We start from the raw sequence: 23,740 nt of genomic DNA, 5'->3' as shown, positions 1-23,740 counted from the left end.
TCAATGTAGTTCGTCGGAGCTTCCCGGAAGTGACGCAAGGCCCTCCTTCTTTTTTGGCGTTTCCGCTGTCCCGGCTCAGCGGTGTGACTAGAGACCTCAGGTGGTTGGTATATTTTGGGCCTCGTGTATCGTGGAGGGAGACCTGGGTCGAGGTCTGGATGGGGCCGGTGAGGGATAGGGGATCAGAAGGTGGTGGCCCGGGCCTCTTTGCGTGGCCCTTGACGCCTTGGCTCCCCCGCAGGTCCGGTAGCGCCGGCCGTAGCACCTCCGCACCGTCGCCATGTCGCGGTTTTTCACCACTGGTTCGGACAGCGAGTCTGAGTCGTCCCTGTCCGGGGAGGAACTCGTCACCAAACCTGTCGGAGGCAACTACGGCAAACAGTGAGTGGCGGGGGCTGTGGTGGTGACCACTCTGGGGGTGCGGGGTTAGGCAGGTTGTGGAAGGCAGTGTACGTGAGGGTGGGGAGATCGGGTTCAGACAACGACCAGAGTTTGCGGGATCGGAGCGGTGTTGGAGAAAGAGCCTTAGAGGGCTGTGATAGCGGGAGTCCACCCAACAGGTACAAGGGATAGAGTCACAGAGGAGAGTTTCCCCACTGACCAGATCTGTGGCATCAGCTTCAGCCTCTAAGTCTACAGCCTCTACCTTCTTTCTCCTCTCATCTTACCGCCGAGAAGTCTTTAGTGACTTCCCACTGCTCGTGTAAGGAAATGCAAAATGCTTGGTTGATATCTGGGAGCCCCCTGATGTGGCTCTGAGGTCTGGCCACCTTCTTTGTACGCAGGAGCTTAAACATTTTACATGCCTGTTCATTTCTACGTAAATTCCATCCCCCATTTCTTTACATTAATTTTTTTAAACTCTTTGAAACAATGGAATGGTTTTTCTTTTTCCTTTTTTTGGTGAGGGGGTCATAGCTTACTGCAGCCTTGACTTTCAGATCTCAAGCGATCCTCCCACCTCGCCTCTCAAGTAGCTGGGATTACAGCATCACGCCATCGCAGCGGGCTAATTGTTTCTAAATTTTTATAGAGAAGGGGTTTCTCTGTGATGCTTAGGCTGGTTCTGAACTCCTGGGCTCAAGTGAACCTCCTGCCCAGCATTCTAAAGTGCTGGGATTACAGGCATGAGCCCCTGTGCTCCACTGGAATGGTGTTTCTTAAACATCTGCCATATGCTCCTGCTACTGTTTTAACAGTATCACATATATATGCCAATATGCATATGATTTCGTATCACTTCTACAGGTGGAAACCAGTGTCATTTGCCATAAAATACAAAATAATCCAGACCAGGCAGGTAGCTCAAGCCTGTAATCCCAGCACTTGGGAGGCCAAGGTGGGCAGATAACCTGAGGTCAGGAGTTTGAGGCCAGCCTGACCAACATGGTCTCTACTAAAAATACAAAAATTAGCCTAATATGATGGCAGGCAACTGTAATCCCAGCTACTCATTCAGTAGACTGAGGCGGGAGAATCACTTGAACCTGGGAGGCAGAAGTTGCAGTGAGCTGAGATTGCGCCATTGCACTCCAGCCTGGGTGATAAGAGCAAAACTCCATCTCAAAAAAAAAAAAAAAATCCAAAAAATAATAAAAAGGAAGGAAAAAGAGGCAAGCAAGATGGTGCATGTGTGTAGTCCCAACTGCTACTCTGGAGGCTGAGGTGGGAGGATCCCTTGAACTCAGGAGTTGGAGGCCAGCCTGGGCAACATAGTGAGACCTTGTCTCTTAACAAGCAAAAAGAATAGCGGTACTGTTCCTGACTGTGAGCCTGTGGTAAGGTCTTAGTATCACAGAAAAATACTAGCACTGGAGGTGTTAATGCCATTGAGACTTTCCCCTTACTATTGGCCTCTCATACTTTGAGTAATGTTGCTGAGATCTAGTTTAGGTACCACCTCCTTGAAGCCTTTTCTGTTCATTATAGCCCAAGTATCATTTTTTTTTTTTTTTGAGACAGAGTTTCACTCTTGTTCCCCAGGCTGGAGTGCAATGGCATGATCGTGGCTCACTGCAACCTCCGCCTCCCGGGTTCAAGCGATTCTCCTGCCTTAGCCTCCCAAGTAGCTGGGATTACAGGCACACTCCACCACACTCAGCTAATTTTTGTATTTTTAGTAGAGACAGGGTTTTGCCATGTTGGCCAGGCTAGTCTTGCACTCATGACCTCAGGTGATCCACCTGCCTCAGCCTCCCAAAGTGCTGGGATTACAGGCATGAGCCACCGTGCACAGCTCAACTTCTTTTTTTTTTTTTTCGGTATTTCTATAGTGACTTGTGTCTCTATGTCATTAGTTACACAGTGAATAAGCACCTTCATTTGTTTTTGAAAGGATAGTGACTGTCACCTTTGTGTTTGCTACAACACTGAGCAAAAGGCCTTATTTAACATACACTTAAGAGAGTGAGCTGTATATGAAATGGCCTTGAGGGGGAGTCAGAAACAGGATGGGTATGGTATGGATGGCCTGGGTTACTCAGTTCCACTTGTCCTGAGAAGGGAAATAGGGATCTATTGGAAAGACTGGGAGTAGGAAAGGAGATTAATGGTTTCTGTTCCTTCCAAACAGGCCATTGTTGCTGAGTGAGGATGAAGAAGATACCAAGAGAGTTGTCCGAAGTGCCAAGGACAAGAGGTGAAGCCGTGGGGAGGCTGGGTGATGGGAGTTTCTGGGAGCAGTGGTGAGTTTTCCCCTCAGTGGGCATGTTCAATGTGGTATCGGGCTCCTAACCCAGGTTTGAGGAGCTGACCAACCTTATCCGGACCATTCGTAATGCCATGAAGATTCGTGATGTCACCAAGTGCCTGGAAGAGTTTGAGCTCCTGGGAAAAGCATATGGGAAGGCCAAGAGCATCGTGGACAAAGAAGGTGTCCCTCGGTTCTATATCCGCATCTTGGCTGACCTAGAGGACTATCTTAATGAGGTGTGATGTCTGTAATTACCATTGCTTATTCATGGTTTTGTACTTTTAGTGGTGGAATGTATAGGATCTTTTAAAAATACGCTAACAGGGCCAGATGCTGTGGTTCACGCCTGTAATCCCAGCTCTTTGGGAGGCCCAGGCGAGTGGAGCACAAGGTTAGGAGTTCGAGACCAGCTTGGCCAATATGGTGAAGCCCTATCTTGGGGTTGCAGTCAGCCTAGATCGCACCATTGCACTCCAGCTTGGGTGACAGAGCAAGACTCAGTCTCAAAGAAAAAAATAATAAGCCGGGCATGGTGGCTCACACCTGTCATCTCAGCACTTTTGGGCAGATCACAAGGTCAGGAGTTTGAGACCAGCCTGACCGACATGGTGAAACCCCATCTCCACTAAAAATATAAAAATTAGCTGGGCGTGGTGGCAAGTGCCTATAATCCCGGCTACTCAGGAGGTGAAGGCAGGAGAATCACTTGAACACGGGTGGTGGAGGTTGCAGTGAGCCGAGATTGCGCCACTGCACTCCAGCGTGGGCAACAGAGCAAGACTCTGCCTCAAAAGAAGAAAACTGACAGATGTAGTTAATAAGTAGTACCAGTGGTATGCTGATAGCAAGACTGAAAAGTGGTGAAGAAGCCTGGAGTTTAGGAAATACTACTTAGTTTCTGATCACTGTTCTCTCTTTCTTTCCCCTTCCCTTTAGCTTTGGGAAGATAAGGAAGGGAAGAAGAAGATGAACAAGAACAATGCCAAGGCTTTGAGCACCTTGCGCCAGAAGATCCGAAAATACAACCGTGATTTTGAGTCCCATATCACAAGTTACAAGCAGGTGGGAGGCTAGAGGCATACTTATTGAACTGTGGGAACAGTGACCCCGTGACCGAGGCCCAAAGATGTAATTGGTAGTGGGAGGTGACTGGAGCAGGAACCATGACAGAACTGTCTGGGGTAGAGGGGTGGGGTGGGGTTATGGCTGGCGAGCATCCGTGATTGTTCTCTCACTTCTTTCTGTCCAGAACCCTGAGCAGTCTGCAGATGAAGATGCTGAGAAGAATGAGGAGGATTCAGAAGGTGAGCAGAAGAACCTTTGTTGCAAATAGGAAGTCCAGAGTTAGCACTGCCTTTGACCTAGTTTCTTGGCTGCCCTCCAATCTGGCTTTTCAACATTCAGGATCTCTCTCCCTCCATTCCCGCTAGGTTCTTCAGATGAGGATGAGGATGAGGACGGAGTCAGTGCTGCAACTTTCTTGAAGAAGAAATCAGATGCTCCTTCTGGGGAGAGTCGCAAGTTCCTCAAAAAGATGGATGTAAGAGCCAGGATTAGATGGGTGATTTCCTGCCAGATGTTGTTCCTGAATCCCTGGGGGAAAAAGAAAAGACTCAAATCGCTAGGGTTGGGAGGGGTGTAATTTAGTGGAGTTGAGAACAGGCTTCCTCTTACATAAGAGCAGTGAGCGAACAGGGATCTGGGCCCAGCTCTGCCAGAGGGAGCTGTGTGTGTCCCTGGGGCCAAGTCCCAGCATCACTTTGGGGCTTGATGGTCCATTCCAGCCCTTGATACCTTGATTCCATGAGTAACCACAGTTGTTCTACTCATAAAAATAAATAGGCCGGGCGCAGTGGCTCGTGCTTGTAATCTCAGCACTTTGGGAGGCTGAGGCGGGTGGATCATGAGGTCAGGAGTTCAAGACCAGCCTGTCCAATATGGTGAAACCCCATTTCTACTAAAAAATTAGCCGGGTGTGGTGGCACATGTTTGTAGGTCGTCCCAGCTACTTGGGAGGTTGAGGCAGGAGAATTGCTTGAATCTGGGAGACAAAGGTTGCAGTGAGCCAACATCTTGCCACTGCATTCCAGCCTGGGAAACAGAGGGAGACTCCCATCTCAAAAAAAAAAAGAAAAATGTCTGGAACATGGGTTTGTAAGGAGGGTAGAGGCGAGCATCCGTGAATTTAGGAAACCAGGCCATCTCCGTTATCTTCTTTTTTTTCCCTCTAAGGATGAAGATGAGGACTCAGAAGATTCTGAAGATGATGAAGACTGGGACACAGGTTCCACATCTTCTGATTCTGACTCAGAGGAGGAAGAAGGGAAACAAACCGCACTGGCCTCAAGATTTCTTAAAAAGTAAGAAAAGTAGTGGGAACTAGGGTTACATTGGAAATGGTGGAAAGCCCTTCATTGGCTTGAACGTTATTGATTCTTCCACGGAGTCCTTTTAGGTTGGAGAAGCCAACTCTTAGCATTTTACTGTAGGATCAGAGAGTCAAGTGTATTAGTTGGCTAAAGTCACAGAGCTAATGTGTCCTGAAGATGAGAATTGAAGGCTCCAGAGTCCAAATGTTTACCTACAGCCTTACTCACCTAGTGTGGATTAGATGCAGATCTCACTTTGGCACCTGTTAGCTGTGTGATACTGGACAAACTACTTAACCTGTCTAATCTTCAGTTTTCTCATCTGTAAAATAAGACAGGGAACCCTCCCTTCCCGAACAGCTGCAGGAATACAGGGAGGTGTGATATAAGGAAGTAGTTCATCTAGGACTGGCGTATGGTGAGCCATGTGCATTGATACTGTTGTCACCCTTCCTGAGAACCTCTTAGTACGTATACAGCATACAGACTGCTGCAAGTGTTCATGAACTTTATTTTCAGTAAAATCCCACAGAACTTTACTGGGACAGTCAGAATGGGGGAGGATCCCTGTGTGGAGTCTGTCTCCAGCCTTTAGCAGCTGTACAACTTTGTGTAAGTTACTTGACCTTAAGTCTCAGTTTCTCCCTTTGAAATAAAAGTGATACCTGCTCCTGTGTATCCCACCGGAGTGAAATCTGAAGCTCACTAAAAATAGCACTTTAATTTTTTTTCTTAGCCACTTTGCACAAACTACGGATAAATAGTGCTCTTTTGAGACAGGGTCTCACTCTGTCACCCAGGCTGGAGTGCAGTGACACGATCTCAGCTCACTGTAACCTTGACTTCTCAGGCTTAGGTGATCCTCCCACCTCAGGCTCAGGTAGCTGGGGCTACAAGTACACACCAGGACATCCAACTAATTCTTTGTTTTTTTGTTTGTTTGTTTTTGTTTTACGAGATGGAGTCTCACTCTGTCACCTAGACTGGAGTGCAGTGGCATGACCTCACCTCACTGCAACCTCCACCTCCTGGCTTCATCAAGTGATTCTTCTGCCTCAACCTCCCGTGTAGCTGGGACTACAGGCGCACACCACCACTCCAGGCTAATTTTTGTATATTTAGTAGAGACAGGGTTTCACCATGTTGGCCGGGCTGGTCTTGAACTCCTGACCTTGTGATCCACCTGCCTTGGCCTCCCAAAGTGCTGGATTACAGATGTGAGCCACTGCACCCGGCTTCTTTGTATTTTTAGTAGAGATGGGGTTTCACTATGTTCCCCACACTGATCTCAAACTCCTGGGCTCAAGTAATCCTCCCGCTTCAGCCTTCCAAAGTGCTGGGATTATAGGCATGAGCCACTGCACCCAGACAAATGGTATCCTTTTAATGGGAAGAAATAATACTCTCGAGGTTGCTTTCCTACGTTTAAAAGTTGTGGTCATGCTGCTTTAGGAGGTAGTGAATTTCCAACCCTCTAGAGGTCTAGACAAGCTGAACAGCTTACTTCGTGGGCATTTTATTGAGAAGCCTTTTTTTGTCAAATGCTTCGGGGAACACCGATCAAGTCTGGGCAGCATTGTCTATCACACCCCCTCTTAGAGGGTTTACAACCACTTCTGAAAAGTTCCACGAAAATAAATGTGCCTAACTTTGTTTCATTAACCATCTCAAAAGTCTGCTTGATCATGAAACTCGTTTTTTTAACCTGTTGACATCTTACAGAACTGTCAGTGTTGTTATTGGCTCAGATCTTTTATATCTACTGTACGTGATGTTTTTGTCTTTGAATAATTACGCATTGAAGTCTCCCATTGTTTGGGCTGGTGTGTGGTGTACACTGCACATGTGTGTTTATAAAGACTCCTGTCTAAAATTAGACTTAAGACATCACAAGAAAAGATAACTATAAAACTATAAAACTATATTTTCATAAATATAAACTCGAAAGTCCTCAACAACATAGTAGAAAACCAAACCCAGCAACGTACAAAAAGGATTATATGGGAGCACCCCCTCCTCGCCTGTAGGGGGATGGAGGATGGGTGGGCTCATCCCTTAAAAAAATTTTTTTTAAAAATTTCATAGGCTGGGCACAGTGGCTCTTGCCTGTAATCCCAGCACTTTGGGAGGCCGAGGCAGGCAGATCAGCTGAGATTGGGAGTTCGAGACCAGTTTGACCAACGTGGAGAAACCCTGTCTCTATTAAAAATACAAAATTAGGCCGGGCACGGTGGCTCAAGCCTGTAATCCCAGCACTTTGGGAGGCCGAGGCAGGCGGATCACGAGGTCAAGAGATCGAGACCATCCTGGCCAACATAGTGAAACCCTGTCTCTACTTAAAATACAAAAATTAGCTGGGCGTGGTGGTGCGCGCCTGTAGTCCCAGCTACTCAGGAGACTGAGGCAGGAGAATTGCTTGAACCCGGGAGGCAGAGGTTGCAGTGAGCCGAGATTGTGCCACTGCACTCCGGCCTGGCACCTGGCGACAGAGTGAGACTCTGTCTCAAAAAAAAAAAAAAAAAAAATTAGCCGGGCATGGTGGCGCATACCTGTAATCCTAGCGACTCGGGAGGCTGAGACAGGAGAATTGCTTGAACCTGGGATGCAGAGGTTGCAGTCAGCCAAGATCGCAGCATTGCACTCCAGCCTTGGCAACAAGAGCCAAACTCTGTCTCAAAAAAAAAAAATTTTTTTTCATAACCAAACCAAGTAGGATTTATTCCAATAATAGAAGGATGATTTAACCTGAAAATCAACTAATACATTAGTAGAATAATAGACAAAAGAAAGCCATAGAGTCATCTCAGCAGATGCAAAAAAAAGCATTTGAAAAAAAATCCTAATATTCCTTCTTGATTAAAAACACTGAAGTTAGGAATAGAAGAGAACTTCCCTCTACCTGATAAAGGATGTTTATGAAAAGCCAACATGTATCTTTTCCTGTCCTTTTATTTTTTAACTCTGCCATGCTCTATGATTAAGAGTGTCTCTTAAGCACAGCTAGGTTTTTGGTGTGTCTTTTTTAATCTCTTATAAAATCTCTGCTTTTTTCTTTTATTGTGGTACATAACATTTCCCATTTTAACCATTTTCAAGTGTACAAATCAGTGGCATTCAGTACATTCACATTGTGCAACCACCACCAGAACTTGATCTCTGCTTCTCTGGAAGTTCAGTTCATTTACATTTATTATGGTTATTTATTTCTATTTTATACACACACACACACACACACATAGATATATATGGGTATATATATGTGCATATATATATATATAATTTTTCTTTTTTTAATCAAGACAGGGTCTTGCCATGTTGCCCAGGGTGGTCTTGAACTCCTGGGCTCAAGTGATCCTACTGCCTGGGCCTCCTAAAGTGCTGGGATTACAGGTGTGAGCCACTATGCCCAGCCTGTTGTAGTTATCGGTGTATTTATTCTTACCATTTTATGATATCTTATACTTTCTGTTTATCCTCTTTATTTTAAATTTTGTAATAGCTTTCTTGAGGTGTAAATGACATACAATAACTGTAGTTGTTTAAAGTTAAATTTAATAAATTGTGACATATGTTTACACTCATAGGACTCAACCACAATCAAAATATAATTCCTAAACATTTCACACCTAAACATTTCCACCTTTCCCTTTGTAATACTTCTCCCCTGTCCCAGTTTCCTCACCTTTTCCCTGGGCAACCACTAATTTGCTTTCTATCACTACTAGGTAAGTTAGCATTTTCTGGAATTTTATGTAAATGGAATCAATGGTATGTAATTTGGAGGATGTGGTTTCTTTCATCATAATTGTTTTGAAATTCATTCTGTTTTTGGTTTTTTTTTTTTTGAGACAGAGTTTCATTCTTGTTGCCCAGGCTGGAGTGCAATGGTGCGATCTCCGCTCACGGCAACCTCCGTCTCCCTGATTCAAGCGATTCTCCTGCCTCAGCCTCCTGAGTAGCTGGGATTACAGGCATGCGCCACCATGCCCGGCTAATTTTGTATTTTTAGTAGAGACGGGGTTTCCCCATGTTGGTCAGGATGGTCTCAAATTTCGAACCTCACGTGATCCTGCCTTGACCTCCCAAAGTGCTGTGATTATAGGCATGAGCCACTGCGACTGGCCTGCTTTTTTTTTTTAACCTGTGAACTAACTTGAATACTTAATCAAAAAAATCTAAAGTTAGTTGAATCAATGCTCTGAGGAAAACCTTGAGGAAATAATGTTAGAATTTCAAGTGTCAAAAGCTTTTGGACATTGAGAGTTTGTGGCTTTGTAGTGTAGAAGAATAATTCACAGACAGTATTTCACTTGTATAACAAGGGAGACAAATTTTCAGGTTTATTTCCAACTGAGCAAAAGCAGGATTAATACAGGAGAAAGAGGGAAAAAGGAGAGAGGGCAGAACCACAGAATAGTGGATTATGTTTGCACATTTTTCTGTGTAAACTCTAAAATGTTAGCTCTCCTCAAGTATGCCACCCAGGGTTGATGGATGCTCTGGAAAACATGATAGGCACTCGGCCAGTAAGGGTTTTCAGCAACTCCATATTCAGCCAGTCTAAATATACCCTTTCCCTCATCAGCAGTTCTCAGCCTTCATCTTTTGGTCAAAACAAGCTCGTAAAGGAGTGGGTTTATTCTCATCAGCTTCAGCCTCTTTGATGTGGGATAAGGCTGTCTGTTGTCTTACGGATCTTGATCTGAAGGTTTTAGGGGGAGGTTAATCTATACCTGATGTCACTATTGACCTGTGAAATCTTACAGAGCTGCCATCTACTTCTAAGAGTTACCTGATTCTGGAGGCATTTTTTAATTTTAATTTTTATTTGATTTGATTTGATTTTTTTTTTATAGGCTAGTCAAGTGAAGCAATGGGAATGGAGAAGGAACAAAGAAATCTAACTGGTTGTGATCAATTAGTTGTAAACACCTCTGCACTCGGACCAGAGTCGTTTTTGTTTTTTAAGCGAACTTCAGGATCTCTAGTGAGACCGAATGTCCGAGTTAGCATTCTTCTAAGCAAGGACATCCGTCTAGGGGCCTTTCCATCAGCGGTTGTGCTTGGGGAAGGCATGGAAAAATGGTGTGATCCTTTGCGGTGTAGTTAGGCCTGACTTCCTTTGGTGTCTTAATAATTACTTTTCTGTCTCTTAACTATGTCCTAAGTAGAAATGTTGTTTAGAAATGTCTCTTGCAACTGTTAGTTATATAGCTGAGGACATAAATATTTGTTATCTGATCATTTCTAACAAGATATGAATACACCAGAGTATAATCTGTCACAGGAGAGGTCAAGCCAAGTCTTAGGTCTTTCAGTTAGAATTTTGTATGTAGTACATTTTCCTTTTGAGGTGTGGATCACATTATCTTTAGAGCTAGGAGTAATACTTTAGGCCAAGGAAGATTAAGTTCTTTCGAAGCATTCATTTTATAAATAGCTTTAGCTCTTCTGATCTCAGAGCTATAGAGATGGTTTGGACCAAGAGGCTTTAGTTTAATGAAAATACTTTGCATATTTGCAAAGGATTTCATCTATAAAGTAAGTCATCATTAGAGTTTTGCAGTGGTACGGAGGAAAGAGCCCTAAGCTTTTTTTTTTTTTTTTTTTTTAATAGAGGCAGGGTTTTTACTGTGTTGCCCAGGCTGGTCCCAAACTCCTGGGCTCAAGCAGTATGCCCATCTCCGCCTCCCAAAGTGCTGGGATTACAGGTTTGAACCACCGTGCCTGGCTAGTGCATAAGCTTTTGTTGAGAGTTAGAACACTGGTCTGGCAAGACAAGATTTTAATTTAACTGGTAAATTTATAGACTATTCCAAAAATGTATTCAAACCTTTTAAGCAATGGAAATTAAATTTATTTATAAATGTTCAAATGGTAGATTATGATAATTACAGATGAGGTTTCGAAAATGTTGAATCTTTCTGGAAAGATTTATTCTGCAAAGTTTGAAGTAATTTGTTTTTGCCATTTGGTTTGTATTTTTTTACGTAAATACATATTAAAGTCTGGAGATGGCTTCAGGCAACGTCCAGTAGCCTAAGACCTTTTTGAGGTAGCTGGTGTTCTTTTTCTGTCTTGTGAAGGTCTTTTGTGTAGTGAACATTTTTCTTTTTAATTTGGAATTTAGATTTTTTTTTTTTTTTTTGAGATGGAGTTTTGCTCTTGTTGCCCAGGCTAGAGCGCAATGGCACAATCTTGGCTCACCGCAACCTCTGCCTCCTGGGTTCAAGTGATTCTCCTGCCTCAGCCTCCTGCGTAGCAGGGATTATAGGCATGTGCCACCATGCCCAGCTAATTTTGTGTTTTTAGTAGAGATGGGGTTTCTCCATGTTTGTCAGGCTGGTCTTGAACTCCCAACCTCAGGTGATCTGCCACCTCGGCCTCCCAAAGTGCTGGGGTTATAGGTGTGAGCCACCGCACCCGGCAATTCAGAATTTAGATTAATCAGTTGTCAGAAAAGAGGTGAGAAAGGGAGTAAACAGTTTAGGAATAGTTTTAAAAAATGTTTTTACACATTTGTTTGGGGAAACTGATTCATTTTTGGTGAATGATTATTGGTCAGTCTGAAGAAAGCAACTGGTGTCAAAGAAAATAAGTTGTTTGTGTTCTTTGGAAAACTGTAGATGTTAGCTTTGAAGCAAAATGACAGGTTGTTTCATTTCTTTCCTTTTTTTTTGGGAGGGGGGAGACTGAGTCTTGCTCTGTCACCCAGGCTGGAGTGCAGTGGCATGATCATGGCTCACTGTAACCTCCTCTGCCTCCTAGGTTCAAGCGATTCTTGCTTGTGCCTCAGCCTCCCGAGTGGCTAGGACAATAAGCATACATCCACATGCCCAGCTAATTTTTGTACTTTTAGTAGAGATGGGGTTTCACCATGTTGCCCAGGCTGGTCTTGGATTCCTGACGTCAAGTGATCCATCACGGCTGGCTGACAGTTTGTTTCTATGAATATGTCTAGGGTGGCCTGGTTAGTACTCTGTCTTATTAGATATGGTTATGGTTGTGGCTAACTGTGCCCTCTAGGTCATTCTTATATAGCATAACTTGGATCCAGGAGTTGCTGTAGGAAGTTGATGGGAGGAAGAAGCCTTAGAAGTGGGGAGGGGCCGATCTGTCATCTTCTCCCATGTGTCCCAGCAGGGCACCCACCACAGATGAAGACAAGAAGGCAGCCGAGAAGAAACGGGAGGACAAAGCTAAGAAGAAGCATGACAGGAAATCCAAGCGCCTGGATGAGGAGGAGGAGGACAATGAAGGCGGGGAGTGGGAAAGGGTCCGGGGTGGAGTGCCCCTGGTTAAGGTGAGGGTTTCAGAGGTAAAATGAATTGGGGAATGGTTGGGAGGGCATAAAGGTCCCCTTGTGGGGAAAAGGGAAGATCAAGTTCCCACTGGCATGCGTACAACAGGATGTGTACTGGTACAGGAGAAGCCAAAAATGTTTGCCAAGGGAACAGAGATCACCCATGCTGTCGTTATCAAGAAACTGAATGAGATCCTACAGGCACGAGGCAAGAAGGGAACTGATCGGTAAGATTTGTGGGCCTGGGCAGTGGGATTACGGGGTGGAAGCTCTTTTTCTCTATAGCAGAGATTGGGGAAGGGATTGTTGAGAGAGTCTGAGTGTGACTGTAGTAGAGAAATGGTATGCTTGGGACTCCCCAGTTCATTATCTGCTGTTTACTCTTCTCATGACCTGAAACCAATCACTTAACCTTTTGGGGCTGTTTTCTTATCTATAAAATGAGATAACGTTCCCTCCTTTTTTGTATTTTCAGTAGAGATGGGGTTTTGCCATGTTGGCCAGCCTGGTCTCGAACTCATGAGCCACCAAGCCCAGCTTTTTTTTTTTTTTAAGATTAAACAACTAAAAGGATGTTTATCTTCAGTTATTAGGTAACAGAGGATGGTGGCAGGTGTGAAAGCATTTCGCAGCATTTCAGGATGGTTAGGATTATTGCTGCTTCTATTTGGAATTTATAAAGGAGAAGCAGCAATATGGGTGGTGAGGATAGGGGTGTTATCTGAAGAGGGCATCCTGGGAGAGACTTTGTGATTTGTCTCCAAAGCCTTACCCAGTTCTCTCCCTTCTAGTGCTGCCCAGATTGAGCTGCTACAACTGCTGGTTCAGATTGCGGCAGAAAACAACCTGGGAGAGGGTGTCATTGTCAAGATAAAGTTCAATATCATTGCCTCTCTCTATGACTACAACCCCAACCTGGCAACCTACATGAAGGTGAGAGCAGTGAAGAGGAGCCTCTCAGGGCATAGCTGGTGGGTCAGGGGAAGAAAGTACCTCACATCTCAAGATTCAGGGGCTATGGAAGCAGTCTTGGCGGTGGAAGGCCCCACAATTCCTGCTGAAGGGAGGGGGCATCTGCTTACTCTACCTTCACACCTGACTCTGCTGTGGTCTGAAATCTTGGCAGCCAGAGATGTGGGGGAAGTGTCTGGACTGCATCAATGAGCTGATGGACATCCTGTTTGCAAATCCCAACATTTTTGTTGGAGAGAATATTCTGGAAGAGAGTGAGAACCTGCACAACGCTGACCAGGTAAAGGGAGGAATTGGCAGGATGATTGGAGGTGTGTGTTTTATGCTTAGGGGAGGCTCAGGGAGGCAGGAGGTTGGGGTTTAGGACTGAGATCTGGACTGATTTGTTGTTTTTTGTTTTTTTTTTGAGACGGAGTTTCGCTCTTGTTACCCGGGCTGGAGTGTAATGGCGCGATCTCGGCTCACCTCAACCTCCGCCTCCTGGGTTCAGGCAATTCTTCTGCCTCAGCCTCCTGAGTAGCTGGGATTACAGGCACGCGCCACCATGCCCAGCTAATTTTTTTTTGTATTTTTAGTAGAGACGGGGTTTCACCATGTTGACCAGGATGGTCTCAATCTCTTGACCTCATGATCCACCCGCCTCGGCCTCCCAAAGTGCTGAGATTACAGGCATGAGCCACCGCGCCCGGCCTGGACTGATTTGTTGACTCTTCCTTCGCCTTCCTTTTCAGCCACTGCGTGTCCGTGGCTGTATCCTAACTCTAGTGGAACGAATGGATGAAGAATTCACCAAAATAATGCAAAATACTGATCCTCACTCCCAAGGTGAGCCTGAGTAAGCATAGGCTTTGGTGAGAGGAAAAGTGCAGGGAATAATACAAGGTTTAGAGCTTTGTAAGGATTATACTAAGTCAGAGTGCTTGAAAAGCCAGCCTTTCCTTACTCCAGCATTCACACAGAAGGGCCTGAAGAGACTAGTTCCCAGTCCCATCCTTTCTGATTCCATAGGTCTGGGTGTGGCCTGATGGCATGCACCTTTAGCCTGCTCCCAGGTTGCTGGTCTCAGAGCTATACTTTGAGAACCCATGGGGTAAGGTATCTATTCACTTGGTTTGTTTAGCTTGGATGAGAGGCATTGGGGTATGAAAGTGAAGCATACTGAGTAAAAGTGTGAATGTGCCCATCAAGTCAAGGGTTTAGGGATCAGCAAGGCAGCCAAAAGCTTACCTTTTGTACTGGATGGAGAAAGGCAGTTTGACAAATAATAGTAAGATATTAAACATAATTCTAGCCTGGGAGCAGCGGTTCATGCCTGTAATCCCAGCACTTTGGGAGGCTGCAGCAGGTGGATCATCAGAGGTCAGGAGTTTGAGACCAGCCCGGCCAACATGGCAAAACCCCGGCTCTGCTCAAAATAGAAAAATTAGCTGGGTGTGGTGGACCTGTAATCCCAACTACGTGGGTGCCTGAGGCAGGAGAACCGCTTGGACCCAGCGGGGCAGAGATTGCAGTGAGCCAAGATCGCACCACTGCACTCCAGCCTGGGCGAAAGAGTGATGAAACTCCATCTCAAATAATCATAATAATTCTAGTTAATGTGAAGTGTGAGTTTGGAGTTAAAATAAGGCCCTGTGGTAAAAAGTGGCTGGAGAGGTGACTGCGGTAGCTAATAGCTAGAGAAAGCATCCTTAGGTAGGGTCTGCCTGAGGTGAGATCCGATGAGGAGGAGTTAGTCAGGGGAAGAATCAGTTGAAGACAGTGCCTGACAGGAGGAGCAGAGAGCATGCCTGACGTTCCGGGAATAACAAGGCCAGTGTGACTTGAGCACGGTAAGGCAGAGGGAGAATTGTGGGAGACCAGACAAGGGCCAGACCTGGCAGACCCTTATTGGCAGAGGTTGGCAGTTGGGATTTTTTTTCTAAGCTGTGGGACGGGAAGGTTCTGCATCCTGGGAGTGGGATATGGTCTTTCCGGGACACAGTGACTAGACTTTTTTGACGGGTGCAGAAGAGGGTCAGGGTGACTGGAATGAGTGGGGACAGATGGTCGGGAAAGCCTGGCTGCCCAGCTGAGATGAGGGTGGGTGCTCTCCCTGCCAGAGTACGTGGAGCACTTGAAGGATGAGGCCCAGGTGTGCGCCATCATCGAGCGTGTGCAGCGCTACCTGGAGGAGAAGGGCACCACTGAGGAGGTCTGCCGTATCTACCTGCTGCGAATCCTGCACACCTACTACAAGTTCGATTACAAGGCCCATCAGCGGCAGCTGACCCCGCCTGAGGGCTCCTCAAAGGTGAGCGCATGGCAGAGGGGAATGGGTGTGTCTGCCTGTCCTCCACTTCTATCAGGACTTGATGGCAAATCAGCTACTCTCTATAGACTTCCTCAGGTGGAGCAGGGAGGGAAACAGGTATTAGAATGAGACTGGATAGCGTCTCATCTTTCGTCACTAGAAGCTGTGCCTTTTAAAACCGATCTCCTTCTCAAACAACCTCCCTTCCTCCCCAGTCTGAGCAAGACCAGGCAGAAAATGAGGGTGAGGACTCAGCTGTGTTGATGGAGAGACTGTGCAAGTACATCTACGCCAAGGACCGCACAGACCGGATCCGCACGTGTGCCATCCTCTGCCACATCTACCACCATGCTCTGCACTCCCGCTGGTACCAGGCCCGTGACCTCATGCTCATGAGCCACCTGCAGGATAACATTCAGCACGCGGACCCGCCAGTGCAGGTAGGGTGGGGAGGCCCTGGAGGTGAAGGAGATGCCAGGCTCCTGGCCTCTTGGCAAAATGGCTTAACCAGAACAGCCACCTGTCTGGCCGGAGCAAATTTAAGTAGAAACTTGATCTTTCCCAGATGCCAGCATCCTGTAGTCCTCCTGCATGTGAACACATATTTTGTGTCTACAAAAAAAAAAAAAATTAGCCGGGCTTGGTAGTGCTCGAGCCCAAGAGGCAGAGGTTGCAGTGAGCTGAGATCATGCCACTGCACTCCAGCCTTGGTAATAGAGCAAGACTCTATCTCAAAAAAAAAAAAAAAAAGCTGTGTCTGGGAGTGTAGATCCTGTAAATGTGTATTCAAGGCAATTAGGAAATGTTTATGTGTAGAGCACCTAGTAAACCTGTCTGGTGGTAATGCTGGTTTTTAAACAGCCCTCCTGTTTGCTTTTTTATCTGTTTTCCTCCTGGAGGACACCTGGTTGATTTCCAGTTTTTGGCTCTGATGAATGAAGCTGCTGTGAATATTCTTGTAAGAAATTCAAAAGTGGTTTTACCATTTTACACTCCTGCTAGTGTTTGGGACTTCCTTGTCAACTGTTAGTGGTGTTGGTCTTTTTTTTTGAGAGGGAGTCTCGCTCTGTTGCCCAGGCTGGATGGAGTGCAGTGGTGCGATCTCGGCTCACTACAGCAGCCGCCTCGCAAGTTCAAGGGATTCTCCTGCCTCAGCCTCCCGAGTAGCTGGGATTATAGGCGCCCACCACCACATCTGGCTAGTTTTTGTATTTTAGTGAGATGGGGTTTCACCATGTCGGCCAGGCTCGTCTTTAACCTCTGACCTCAAGTGATCTGCCTGCCTCAGCCTCCCAAAATGCTAGGATTACAGGAGTGAACCACCACGCCCAGCGGTGGTGTTGGTCTTTTAAACTTTTTTTCTTTTTGTGTTTTGAGGCAGGGTCTTGCACTGTCACCCAGGTTGAGTGTAGTGACATGATCATGGCCCATGGTAGCCTTGAATTCCCAGGTTCAAGTGATCCTCCCACCTCATCCTCCATAGTAGCTGGGACTACAGGCATATAATTTTTTATTTTTTGTAGAGATAGTCTCACTATGTTGCCCAGCCTTGTCTCAAAGATCTTTTGAGTTTGAGGGCGGGGGGCATTGTTGTTCTTGTTGTTTTTGAGACAGAGTCTCGCTCTGTTGCCCAGGCTGGAGCATAGTGGTGCAGTCTCGGCTCACTGCAACCTCCGTCTCCTGAGTTCAAGTGATTCTCCTGCCACAGCCTCCTCAATAGCTGAGATTACAGGCGCGTGCCACCATGCCCGTTTAATTTTTATATATTTAATAGAGATGAGTTTTCACCATGTTGGCCAGGCTGGTCTTGAACCTTAGGTGATCGGCCCGCCTCAGCCTCCCAAAGTGCTGGAATTACAGGCATGAGCCACCACGCCCAGCCTCCAATTATTGAGAATATTTACTTCCAGTCTGGTTTGCTTGTTCATTTTTTTTTAACCATGCCTTTGGATGAAATCTAATGTATCAGTTTTTTCTTTCATTGTAATTATTTTCTGGATCCTGTCTAAAAAACCTTTGCCTACTTGAAATTCATGAGGATTCTTTAAATTTCTCTATATTTTTGTAAGTTGCTATGGGTTTTAGCTTTTTTTTTTTGGAGACGGAGTTTCGCTCTTGTTACCCAGGCTGGAGTGCAATGGTGCGATCTCGGCTCACCGCAACCTCCGCCTCCTGGGTTCAGGCAATTCTCCTGCCTCAGCCTCCTGAGTAGCTGGGATTACAGGCACGCGCCACTATGCCCAGCTAATTTTTTGTATTTTTAGTAGAGACGGGGTTTCACCATGTTGACCAGGATGGTCTTGATCTCTTGACCTCGTGATCCACCCGCCTCGGCCTCCCAAAGTGCTGGGATTACAGGCTTGAGCCACCGCACCTGGCCGGTTTTAGCTTTTATATTTAGTCTTATAGTTGGTCTTGGTTTGATTTTTGCATCTGGTGAGGTTGGGATCAGGGTTTCTTGTTTTTCAAAACCACAATCAGAAGAAGGGGTTTCTTTTTTCTCCACATGGATACCTAGTTGATCCATCATCATTTGTAGAAAAGACTTCTTTCCCCCATTGTATTGCTTTGGTGTCTGTGGAAAACCATATGAAAAACCACATTACCTATAAGGGTAGGTGTTTTTCAGGTCATCCCATTCTATCTCATTCATCTTTTTGTCTGTCTTTATGCGAATCCCATACTATCTTCATTGCTGTGCAGTGTAGCAAAACCCTGTCTCTACAAAAAATACAGAAATTAGCAAGCATAGTAGTGCATGCTGTAATCCCACCTACTCAGGAGGATTGCTTGAGCTCAGGAAGTCAAGGCTGCAGGAGTCACAATCTTGCCACACTGTCTCAAAGAAAAAAGAAATACCTGGTTATTTCTCCTTCATTATCTTCATATAATGAATAGCTATGAGTTCATTACTCTCGTGTGTGTGTGTGTGTGTGTGTGTGTGTGTGTTGGTGTGATTTCAGCTCACTGCAACCTCCACCTCCCAGGCTCAAGCAAGTCTTTTGTATTTTTAGTAGAGGCGGGGTTTCACTACGTTGGGCAGGCTGGTCTTGAACTTCTGAGCTAGTGATCCGCCCACCTTGGCCTCCCAAAGTGCTGGGGTGAGCCACCACACCCAGCCAATTTCATTACGTTTTTATGCCTACCTTTTGTTCCTGAGATATATGCTGTTTGGTCATGTATATCGTCTCTTTTATATATTGCTGGATTGTTTGCTAACATTTTTTAAGGCTTTTTGCATGTAAGTTATGACCGGCGTTGATCTCCACATTTTTGTTGTTGTTATGACTACACTTAGCCTTTTCCCCCAAGATTTGTACTACTTACCATCCCCCCGTCTTAATTAGTGGTAAGTCCCTCTTCCCAGTTGCTTAGACCGGAAACCTTGGAGTCATTCTTAATTCGAACTTTTCTCTCATACACTGCGTCTGATTCCCCAGCCATTCCTGTTCACAGTCCCTTATCAGAATGCTTCTGTCACTTCTGTGTTTACCCTGCCACCATCATCTGATTTCTCTCTGATTCTGCTTTTGTGTCCCTGCGGTCCCTTTTTCTGTTCATAGTACAGATTAACCCTGTTCAGTTATTTCAGATCATATCACCTGTTTGCTCAAAGCCTTCCCATGGTTTCCTGTCTTCAAACCCATAAAATGGCTTTTGCTTGCCCATCCCCCAGCTTATGGTGACGTCTTTTACCAGCCCTAGCTTGTCACGCCCCTTGGTCCTTAAATATACCTGGCCTGGTTCTTCCACAGGATCACTTCATTCACTTTTCCTTTTTTTAGGATATTCTTTCCCAATGAGGCCTTCTATAGTTATATGAACATTTGAACCTCCACCGCTGCGCAGACTCCCTTTCTGACCCTGTCCTCTGTACAATTTTTCCTCTCAGCCTGAGTCACTCCCCTCATAGTGCGGCTTTCATGCCCCTCATACCCCACCCCTAGACATAAGCTCCATACAGGATGGGGACTTGTCTACTTTCTTCTCCCTCCCCAGCCTAGTGCTCAGCACATAGTAGGTGCTTGAAATAGATTTGCTTAGTTTTGTTTTGGTTGTTTGATATCTTTGTAGCGATGGGGTGGCTCCGTGTTGCTCAGGCCCATCTTGAACTCCTGGGCTCAAGTGATCCTCCCACCTTAGCCTCCCAAAGTTCTGGGATTATAGACGTGAGCCACCGGGCCTGGCATAGTTATGGAATAAATGAAGACTCATCTTGCAGCTGTCACTGCTGACTGCATTATTACTCTTTGCCCCCAGATCCTTTACAACCGCACGATGGTGCAGCTGGGCATCTGTGCCTTCCGCCAAGGCCTGACCAAGGACGCGCACAATGCCCTGCTGGATATCCAGTCCAGTGGCCGGGCCAAGGAGCTTCTGGGCCAGGGCCTGCTGCTGCGCAGCCTGCAGGAGCGCAACCAGGAGCAGGAGAAGGTGGAGCGGCGCCGGCAGGTCCCCTTCCACCTGCACATCAACCTGGAGCTGCTGGAGTGTGTCTACCTGGTGTCTGCCATGCTCCTGGAGATCCCCTACATGGCCGCCCACGAGAGTGATGCCCGCCGACGCATGATCAGCAAGCAGTTCCACCACCAGCTGCGTGTGGGCGAGCGGCAGCCCCTGCTGGGTGAGTGTGGGGCTCCAGGATGCAGCAGGCTGCCTTGCTCCCTGATGACGCATGAGGAGTAAGAGACGTGAAGGGAGTCACTCTCCCACCACTTGACTCCATCTGATTTCATGGTATCTCCCCTGCCTGCCACTGTCCTAAGTGTTTCACAAATAGTTATTTAATCTGCATTAGTAATAACCCTATGATGTAGGTACTAGTAATACCCATTTTCCTAGTGGAGAAACTGAGGCACAGAGAAGTTGAGTGACTGTCCCAGGTTTAACGCAACTTATGTATCTCTCACACATGAGCTTTCTTTCCTTTTTCTTCCCTTTGTGAACAATATATTCCAGCCAAACCCACTATCTTACAGCTTTATCATTCAAGAAGCTTACATTGATTCCATTGGCCCCTTTTAAAAGCTCCTGCAGGGGTTGCAGCGAGTGGCGACTCACCAGAAGGGAATTGAGCTGCACCCTTTCTGTGAAGTTGGCCCACGGGAGGGCTTGACGAGGGAGCCAAGCCCAGTGTCCACAGGCACATCCCCTATAGATTTGTCCTTTCCTGGTCATGTGTATGTTTGGGCTAAAGGGCAAGTTCCCGTAGACGCATTGTATTTGATTTACGTAGTGAGATTTATTTTGTGGAGAAATTTCCCGTAAGAATATTGGCAATCTCTCACTCCTGGCCCTGCCTTCCCACAGAGCTAGACTTGGCTGGAGCTGAAGTAGCAGCAATGGAAAAGGGCTCTCTGCTTCTCCACAGTCCCTACCTCTCAGTTTTTCCCTGCAGTGGTTCCAAAAGCCAGTTTCTGTCAGCCCTACACTGTTGTTTGGCTTGTAGAGAAACATTCTCTGAACCCCCTAACCTTGGCTTTTTTTTTTTGAGATGGAGTCTCAGTGTCGCCCAGGCTGGAGTATAATGGCGTGATCTCGGCTCACTGCAACCTCTGCCTTCTAGGTTCAAGGGATTCTCCTGCCTCAGCCTCCCGAGTAGCTAACACTACAGGCACCTGCCACCATGTCTGGCTAATTTTTGTATTTTTAGTAGAGATGGGGTTTCACCATGTTGGCCAGGCTTGTCCTGAACTCCTGACCTCAGGTGATCTGCCTGCCTTGGCCTCCCAAAGTGCTAGATTTACAACCATGAGTCACCGCACCCGGCCCAACCTTCCCTTTTTCAAGTGTTAAGATGGTTAAAATGGAGGCTCACCCAGGAGGGCTGTGTGCCTCTCCTTACACTTAGCCCTGCTCTTACGGTTCCGTCTGGGCCTGATCCCTGTGTGCACTGTATTTGCTATGTCTGCTCCAGAGTCTGTGTGTTTGTGTTTCTCTGTCTGCCACCCATTTCTAGCCTTAGAGCTTTTGTACTTTGCCCTGAATTCCAGTTACTATGGCGTGCTATGTCTTACCTTCCCGATTGTCTTAGGATGGTATTTGGGAGCCTGAGTCCATAGTTAGTATATAAAGCCTGTGATTTTAGAGATAATTTTGACCAGGGCTAAGTTTTTTAAGGCAAAAAAGTGAGCTGCTTGTAAGAATAATAAGCTGGCAACAGTGTAATTGATACATGGGTATGGCACTGTTAATGAAGGTGATGTGAGTGAGGAAGGGTTGGTAAATTCCATTCCATTTGAGCTGGAAGAGGAGGGACTTTTTTGTTGTTGTTTTGTTTGTGCGTGTGTCTTTTGTTTTGTTTTTTTTTTGAGACGGAGCCTCAGCTCACTGCAACTTCCGCCTCCTGGGTTCGGGCGATTCTCCTGCCTCAGCCTCCTGAGTAGCTGGTACTACAGGTGCGCATCACAGCACCTGGCTAATTTTTGTATTTTTAGTAGAGATAGGGTTTCACCATGTTGGCCAGGCTGGTCTTGAACTCCTGATCTCAGATGATCTGCCTGCCTTGGCCTCCAAAAGTGCTGGGATTACAGGTGTGAGCTAGCGCGCCCAGCTGGGAGCAGTGTTTTTAGGTCAAGGAAGCTTACAAGAATCTGATGAAAGCCGTGGGCCCCTTCCTAGGAAGATGTACATGTGGACACATGCACAATTAACATTTTTGAGGCGGTCAGCAGTCCCCTGAAGTGCATCTATAGACTGATTTAGTTCAAACTGAAGTACATTTGTCAGATGGAGTGACTTGGGTGACTGCATGGCTGTTTGGTGGAGAGTGGGGAGAGTCTCTAGTGTGGTTTGCTCCTCCAGCCTCTGTTCCTCCTTAAAGAGTGTTAATGGGGCAGGAGCCCTGGTCCCAAGTTCCCTAGGCCTTGCCTCATTCCCACCCTTTCAGGTCCCCCTGAGTCCATGAGGGAACATGTGGTTGCTGCCTCTAAGGCCATGAAGATGGGTGACTGGAAGACCTGCCACAGTTTCATCATCAATGAGAAGATGAATGGGAAAGTGTGGGACCTTTTCCCCGAGGCTGACAAAGTCCGCACCATGCTGGTTAGGTGAGCAGACAAGGGAGGCTGTGGTGGGTCGGGGTAAAGCCTGGTTGGTCTTCTTCCCTGAGGTCCTATCCCTTCTCTCCCCTCTTCCCGCAGGAAGATCCAGGAAGAGTCACTGAGGACCTACCTCTTCACTTACAGCAGTGTGTACGACTCCATCAGGTAGACTGGGCCCTGGGCACACAGAGGGGCCCCAGCCTTGTGGGTAAGGGTCCTGACTGCCCCTGCCCTCTGCCTTCTTTCTCCCCAGCATGGAGACACTGTCAGACATGTTTGAGCTGGATCTGCCCACTGTGCACTCCATCATCAGCAAGATGATCATTAATGAGGAGCTAATGGTAAGAGCTGGGGTGCGAAGTGGGCAGGTGGAGCCATGGAGGGATTGGAGCAGAGGGCCCTGATCTATGTCGTGTCCCCTCCTCTACCTTGCGCCTGTCAGGCCTCCCTGGACCAGCCAACGCAGACAGTGGTGATGCACCGCACCGAGCCGACTGCCCAGCAGAACCTGGCTCTGCAGCTGGCTGAGAAGCTGGGCAGCCTGGTGGAGAATAATGAGCGGGTGTTTGACCACAAGCAGGGCACCTACGGTGGCTACTTCCGAGGTGAGTGTTTCCGTCTCCTCTCATCACCTGGCTCCAGCTTCCCTCACTGCCTCTCCCTCACTCCCTCTCCTTCCTTCCCATCTCTCTCCTACAGACCAGAAGGACGGCTACCGCAAAAATGAGGGCTACATGCGCCGCGGTGGCTACCGCCAGCAGCAGTCTCAGACGGCCTACTGAGCTCTCCACTGTCTCCGCACCTAGACCATCCAACCTTGAAGTCCTAAACCACACCCCAGTTATTAAAGGTCTATTTAAAGTTGTTATGGTTGATTGCTTGTTGCCACAAGGGTGTGTTGAGCCCATTCATTTGCTGATTGTATTTCTGAGCTTCTACCACATGGAGACACAAGGCTCGCATGCAGAGCTAAATTGTACACAGTCCTGACCTCGAAGAGCTTGCTGCTTTCTGACATTTAACAGAAAATTGTAATAACATAAGTTATAATGGGTATAACTTCCGTTATTA

The 23,740-nt window shown here is 46.6% G+C and overlaps 1 protein-coding gene across 5 annotated transcripts; it reads left to right on the top strand.

The window, feature by feature from the left end:
• Positions 1 to 23,535, top strand: LOC105725517 (eukaryotic translation initiation factor 3 subunit C). 5 transcript variants are annotated; one of them, XM_012464580.3, is made up of 21 exons: positions 1 to 103; positions 242 to 381; positions 2,573 to 2,638; positions 2,739 to 2,928; positions 3,629 to 3,754; positions 3,942 to 3,996; positions 4,123 to 4,232; positions 4,925 to 5,052; positions 12,202 to 12,364; positions 12,488 to 12,591; positions 13,156 to 13,297; positions 13,491 to 13,616; positions 14,068 to 14,161; positions 15,436 to 15,626; positions 15,842 to 16,066; positions 19,887 to 20,250; positions 22,516 to 22,675; positions 22,769 to 22,834; positions 22,923 to 23,010; positions 23,112 to 23,274; positions 23,369 to 23,535. In XM_012464580.3, the coding sequence occupies exons 2-21, from the start codon at positions 281 to 283 to the stop codon at positions 23,449 to 23,451; spliced, it is 2,745 nt and encodes a 914-aa protein (XP_012320003.1). In that variant the 5' UTR covers positions 1 to 103; positions 242 to 280; the 3' UTR covers positions 23,452 to 23,535. The 5 variants fall into 5 exon arrangements, with proteins under 5 accessions (XP_012320003.1, XP_012320004.1, XP_012320005.1 ...); XM_012464581.3 differs by having other exon boundaries at positions 55 to 152; XM_012464582.3 differs by having other exon boundaries at positions 56 to 100.
• The last annotated feature ends 205 nt before the right edge of the window (positions 23,536 to 23,740 follow it).

Source organism: Aotus nancymaae, unplaced genomic scaffold (genome assembly GCF_030222135.1).
Source record: "Aotus nancymaae isolate 86718 unplaced genomic scaffold, 86718_ANA_hifiasm-v0.15.2.pri h1tg000049l, whole genome shotgun sequence".
NCBI classification, from domain to species: domain Eukaryota; kingdom Metazoa; phylum Chordata; class Mammalia; order Primates; family Aotidae; genus Aotus; species Aotus nancymaae.
The sequence above is the reverse complement of the archived record's forward strand: the minus strand, read 5'-3'. Positions and strand labels throughout refer to the sequence as shown.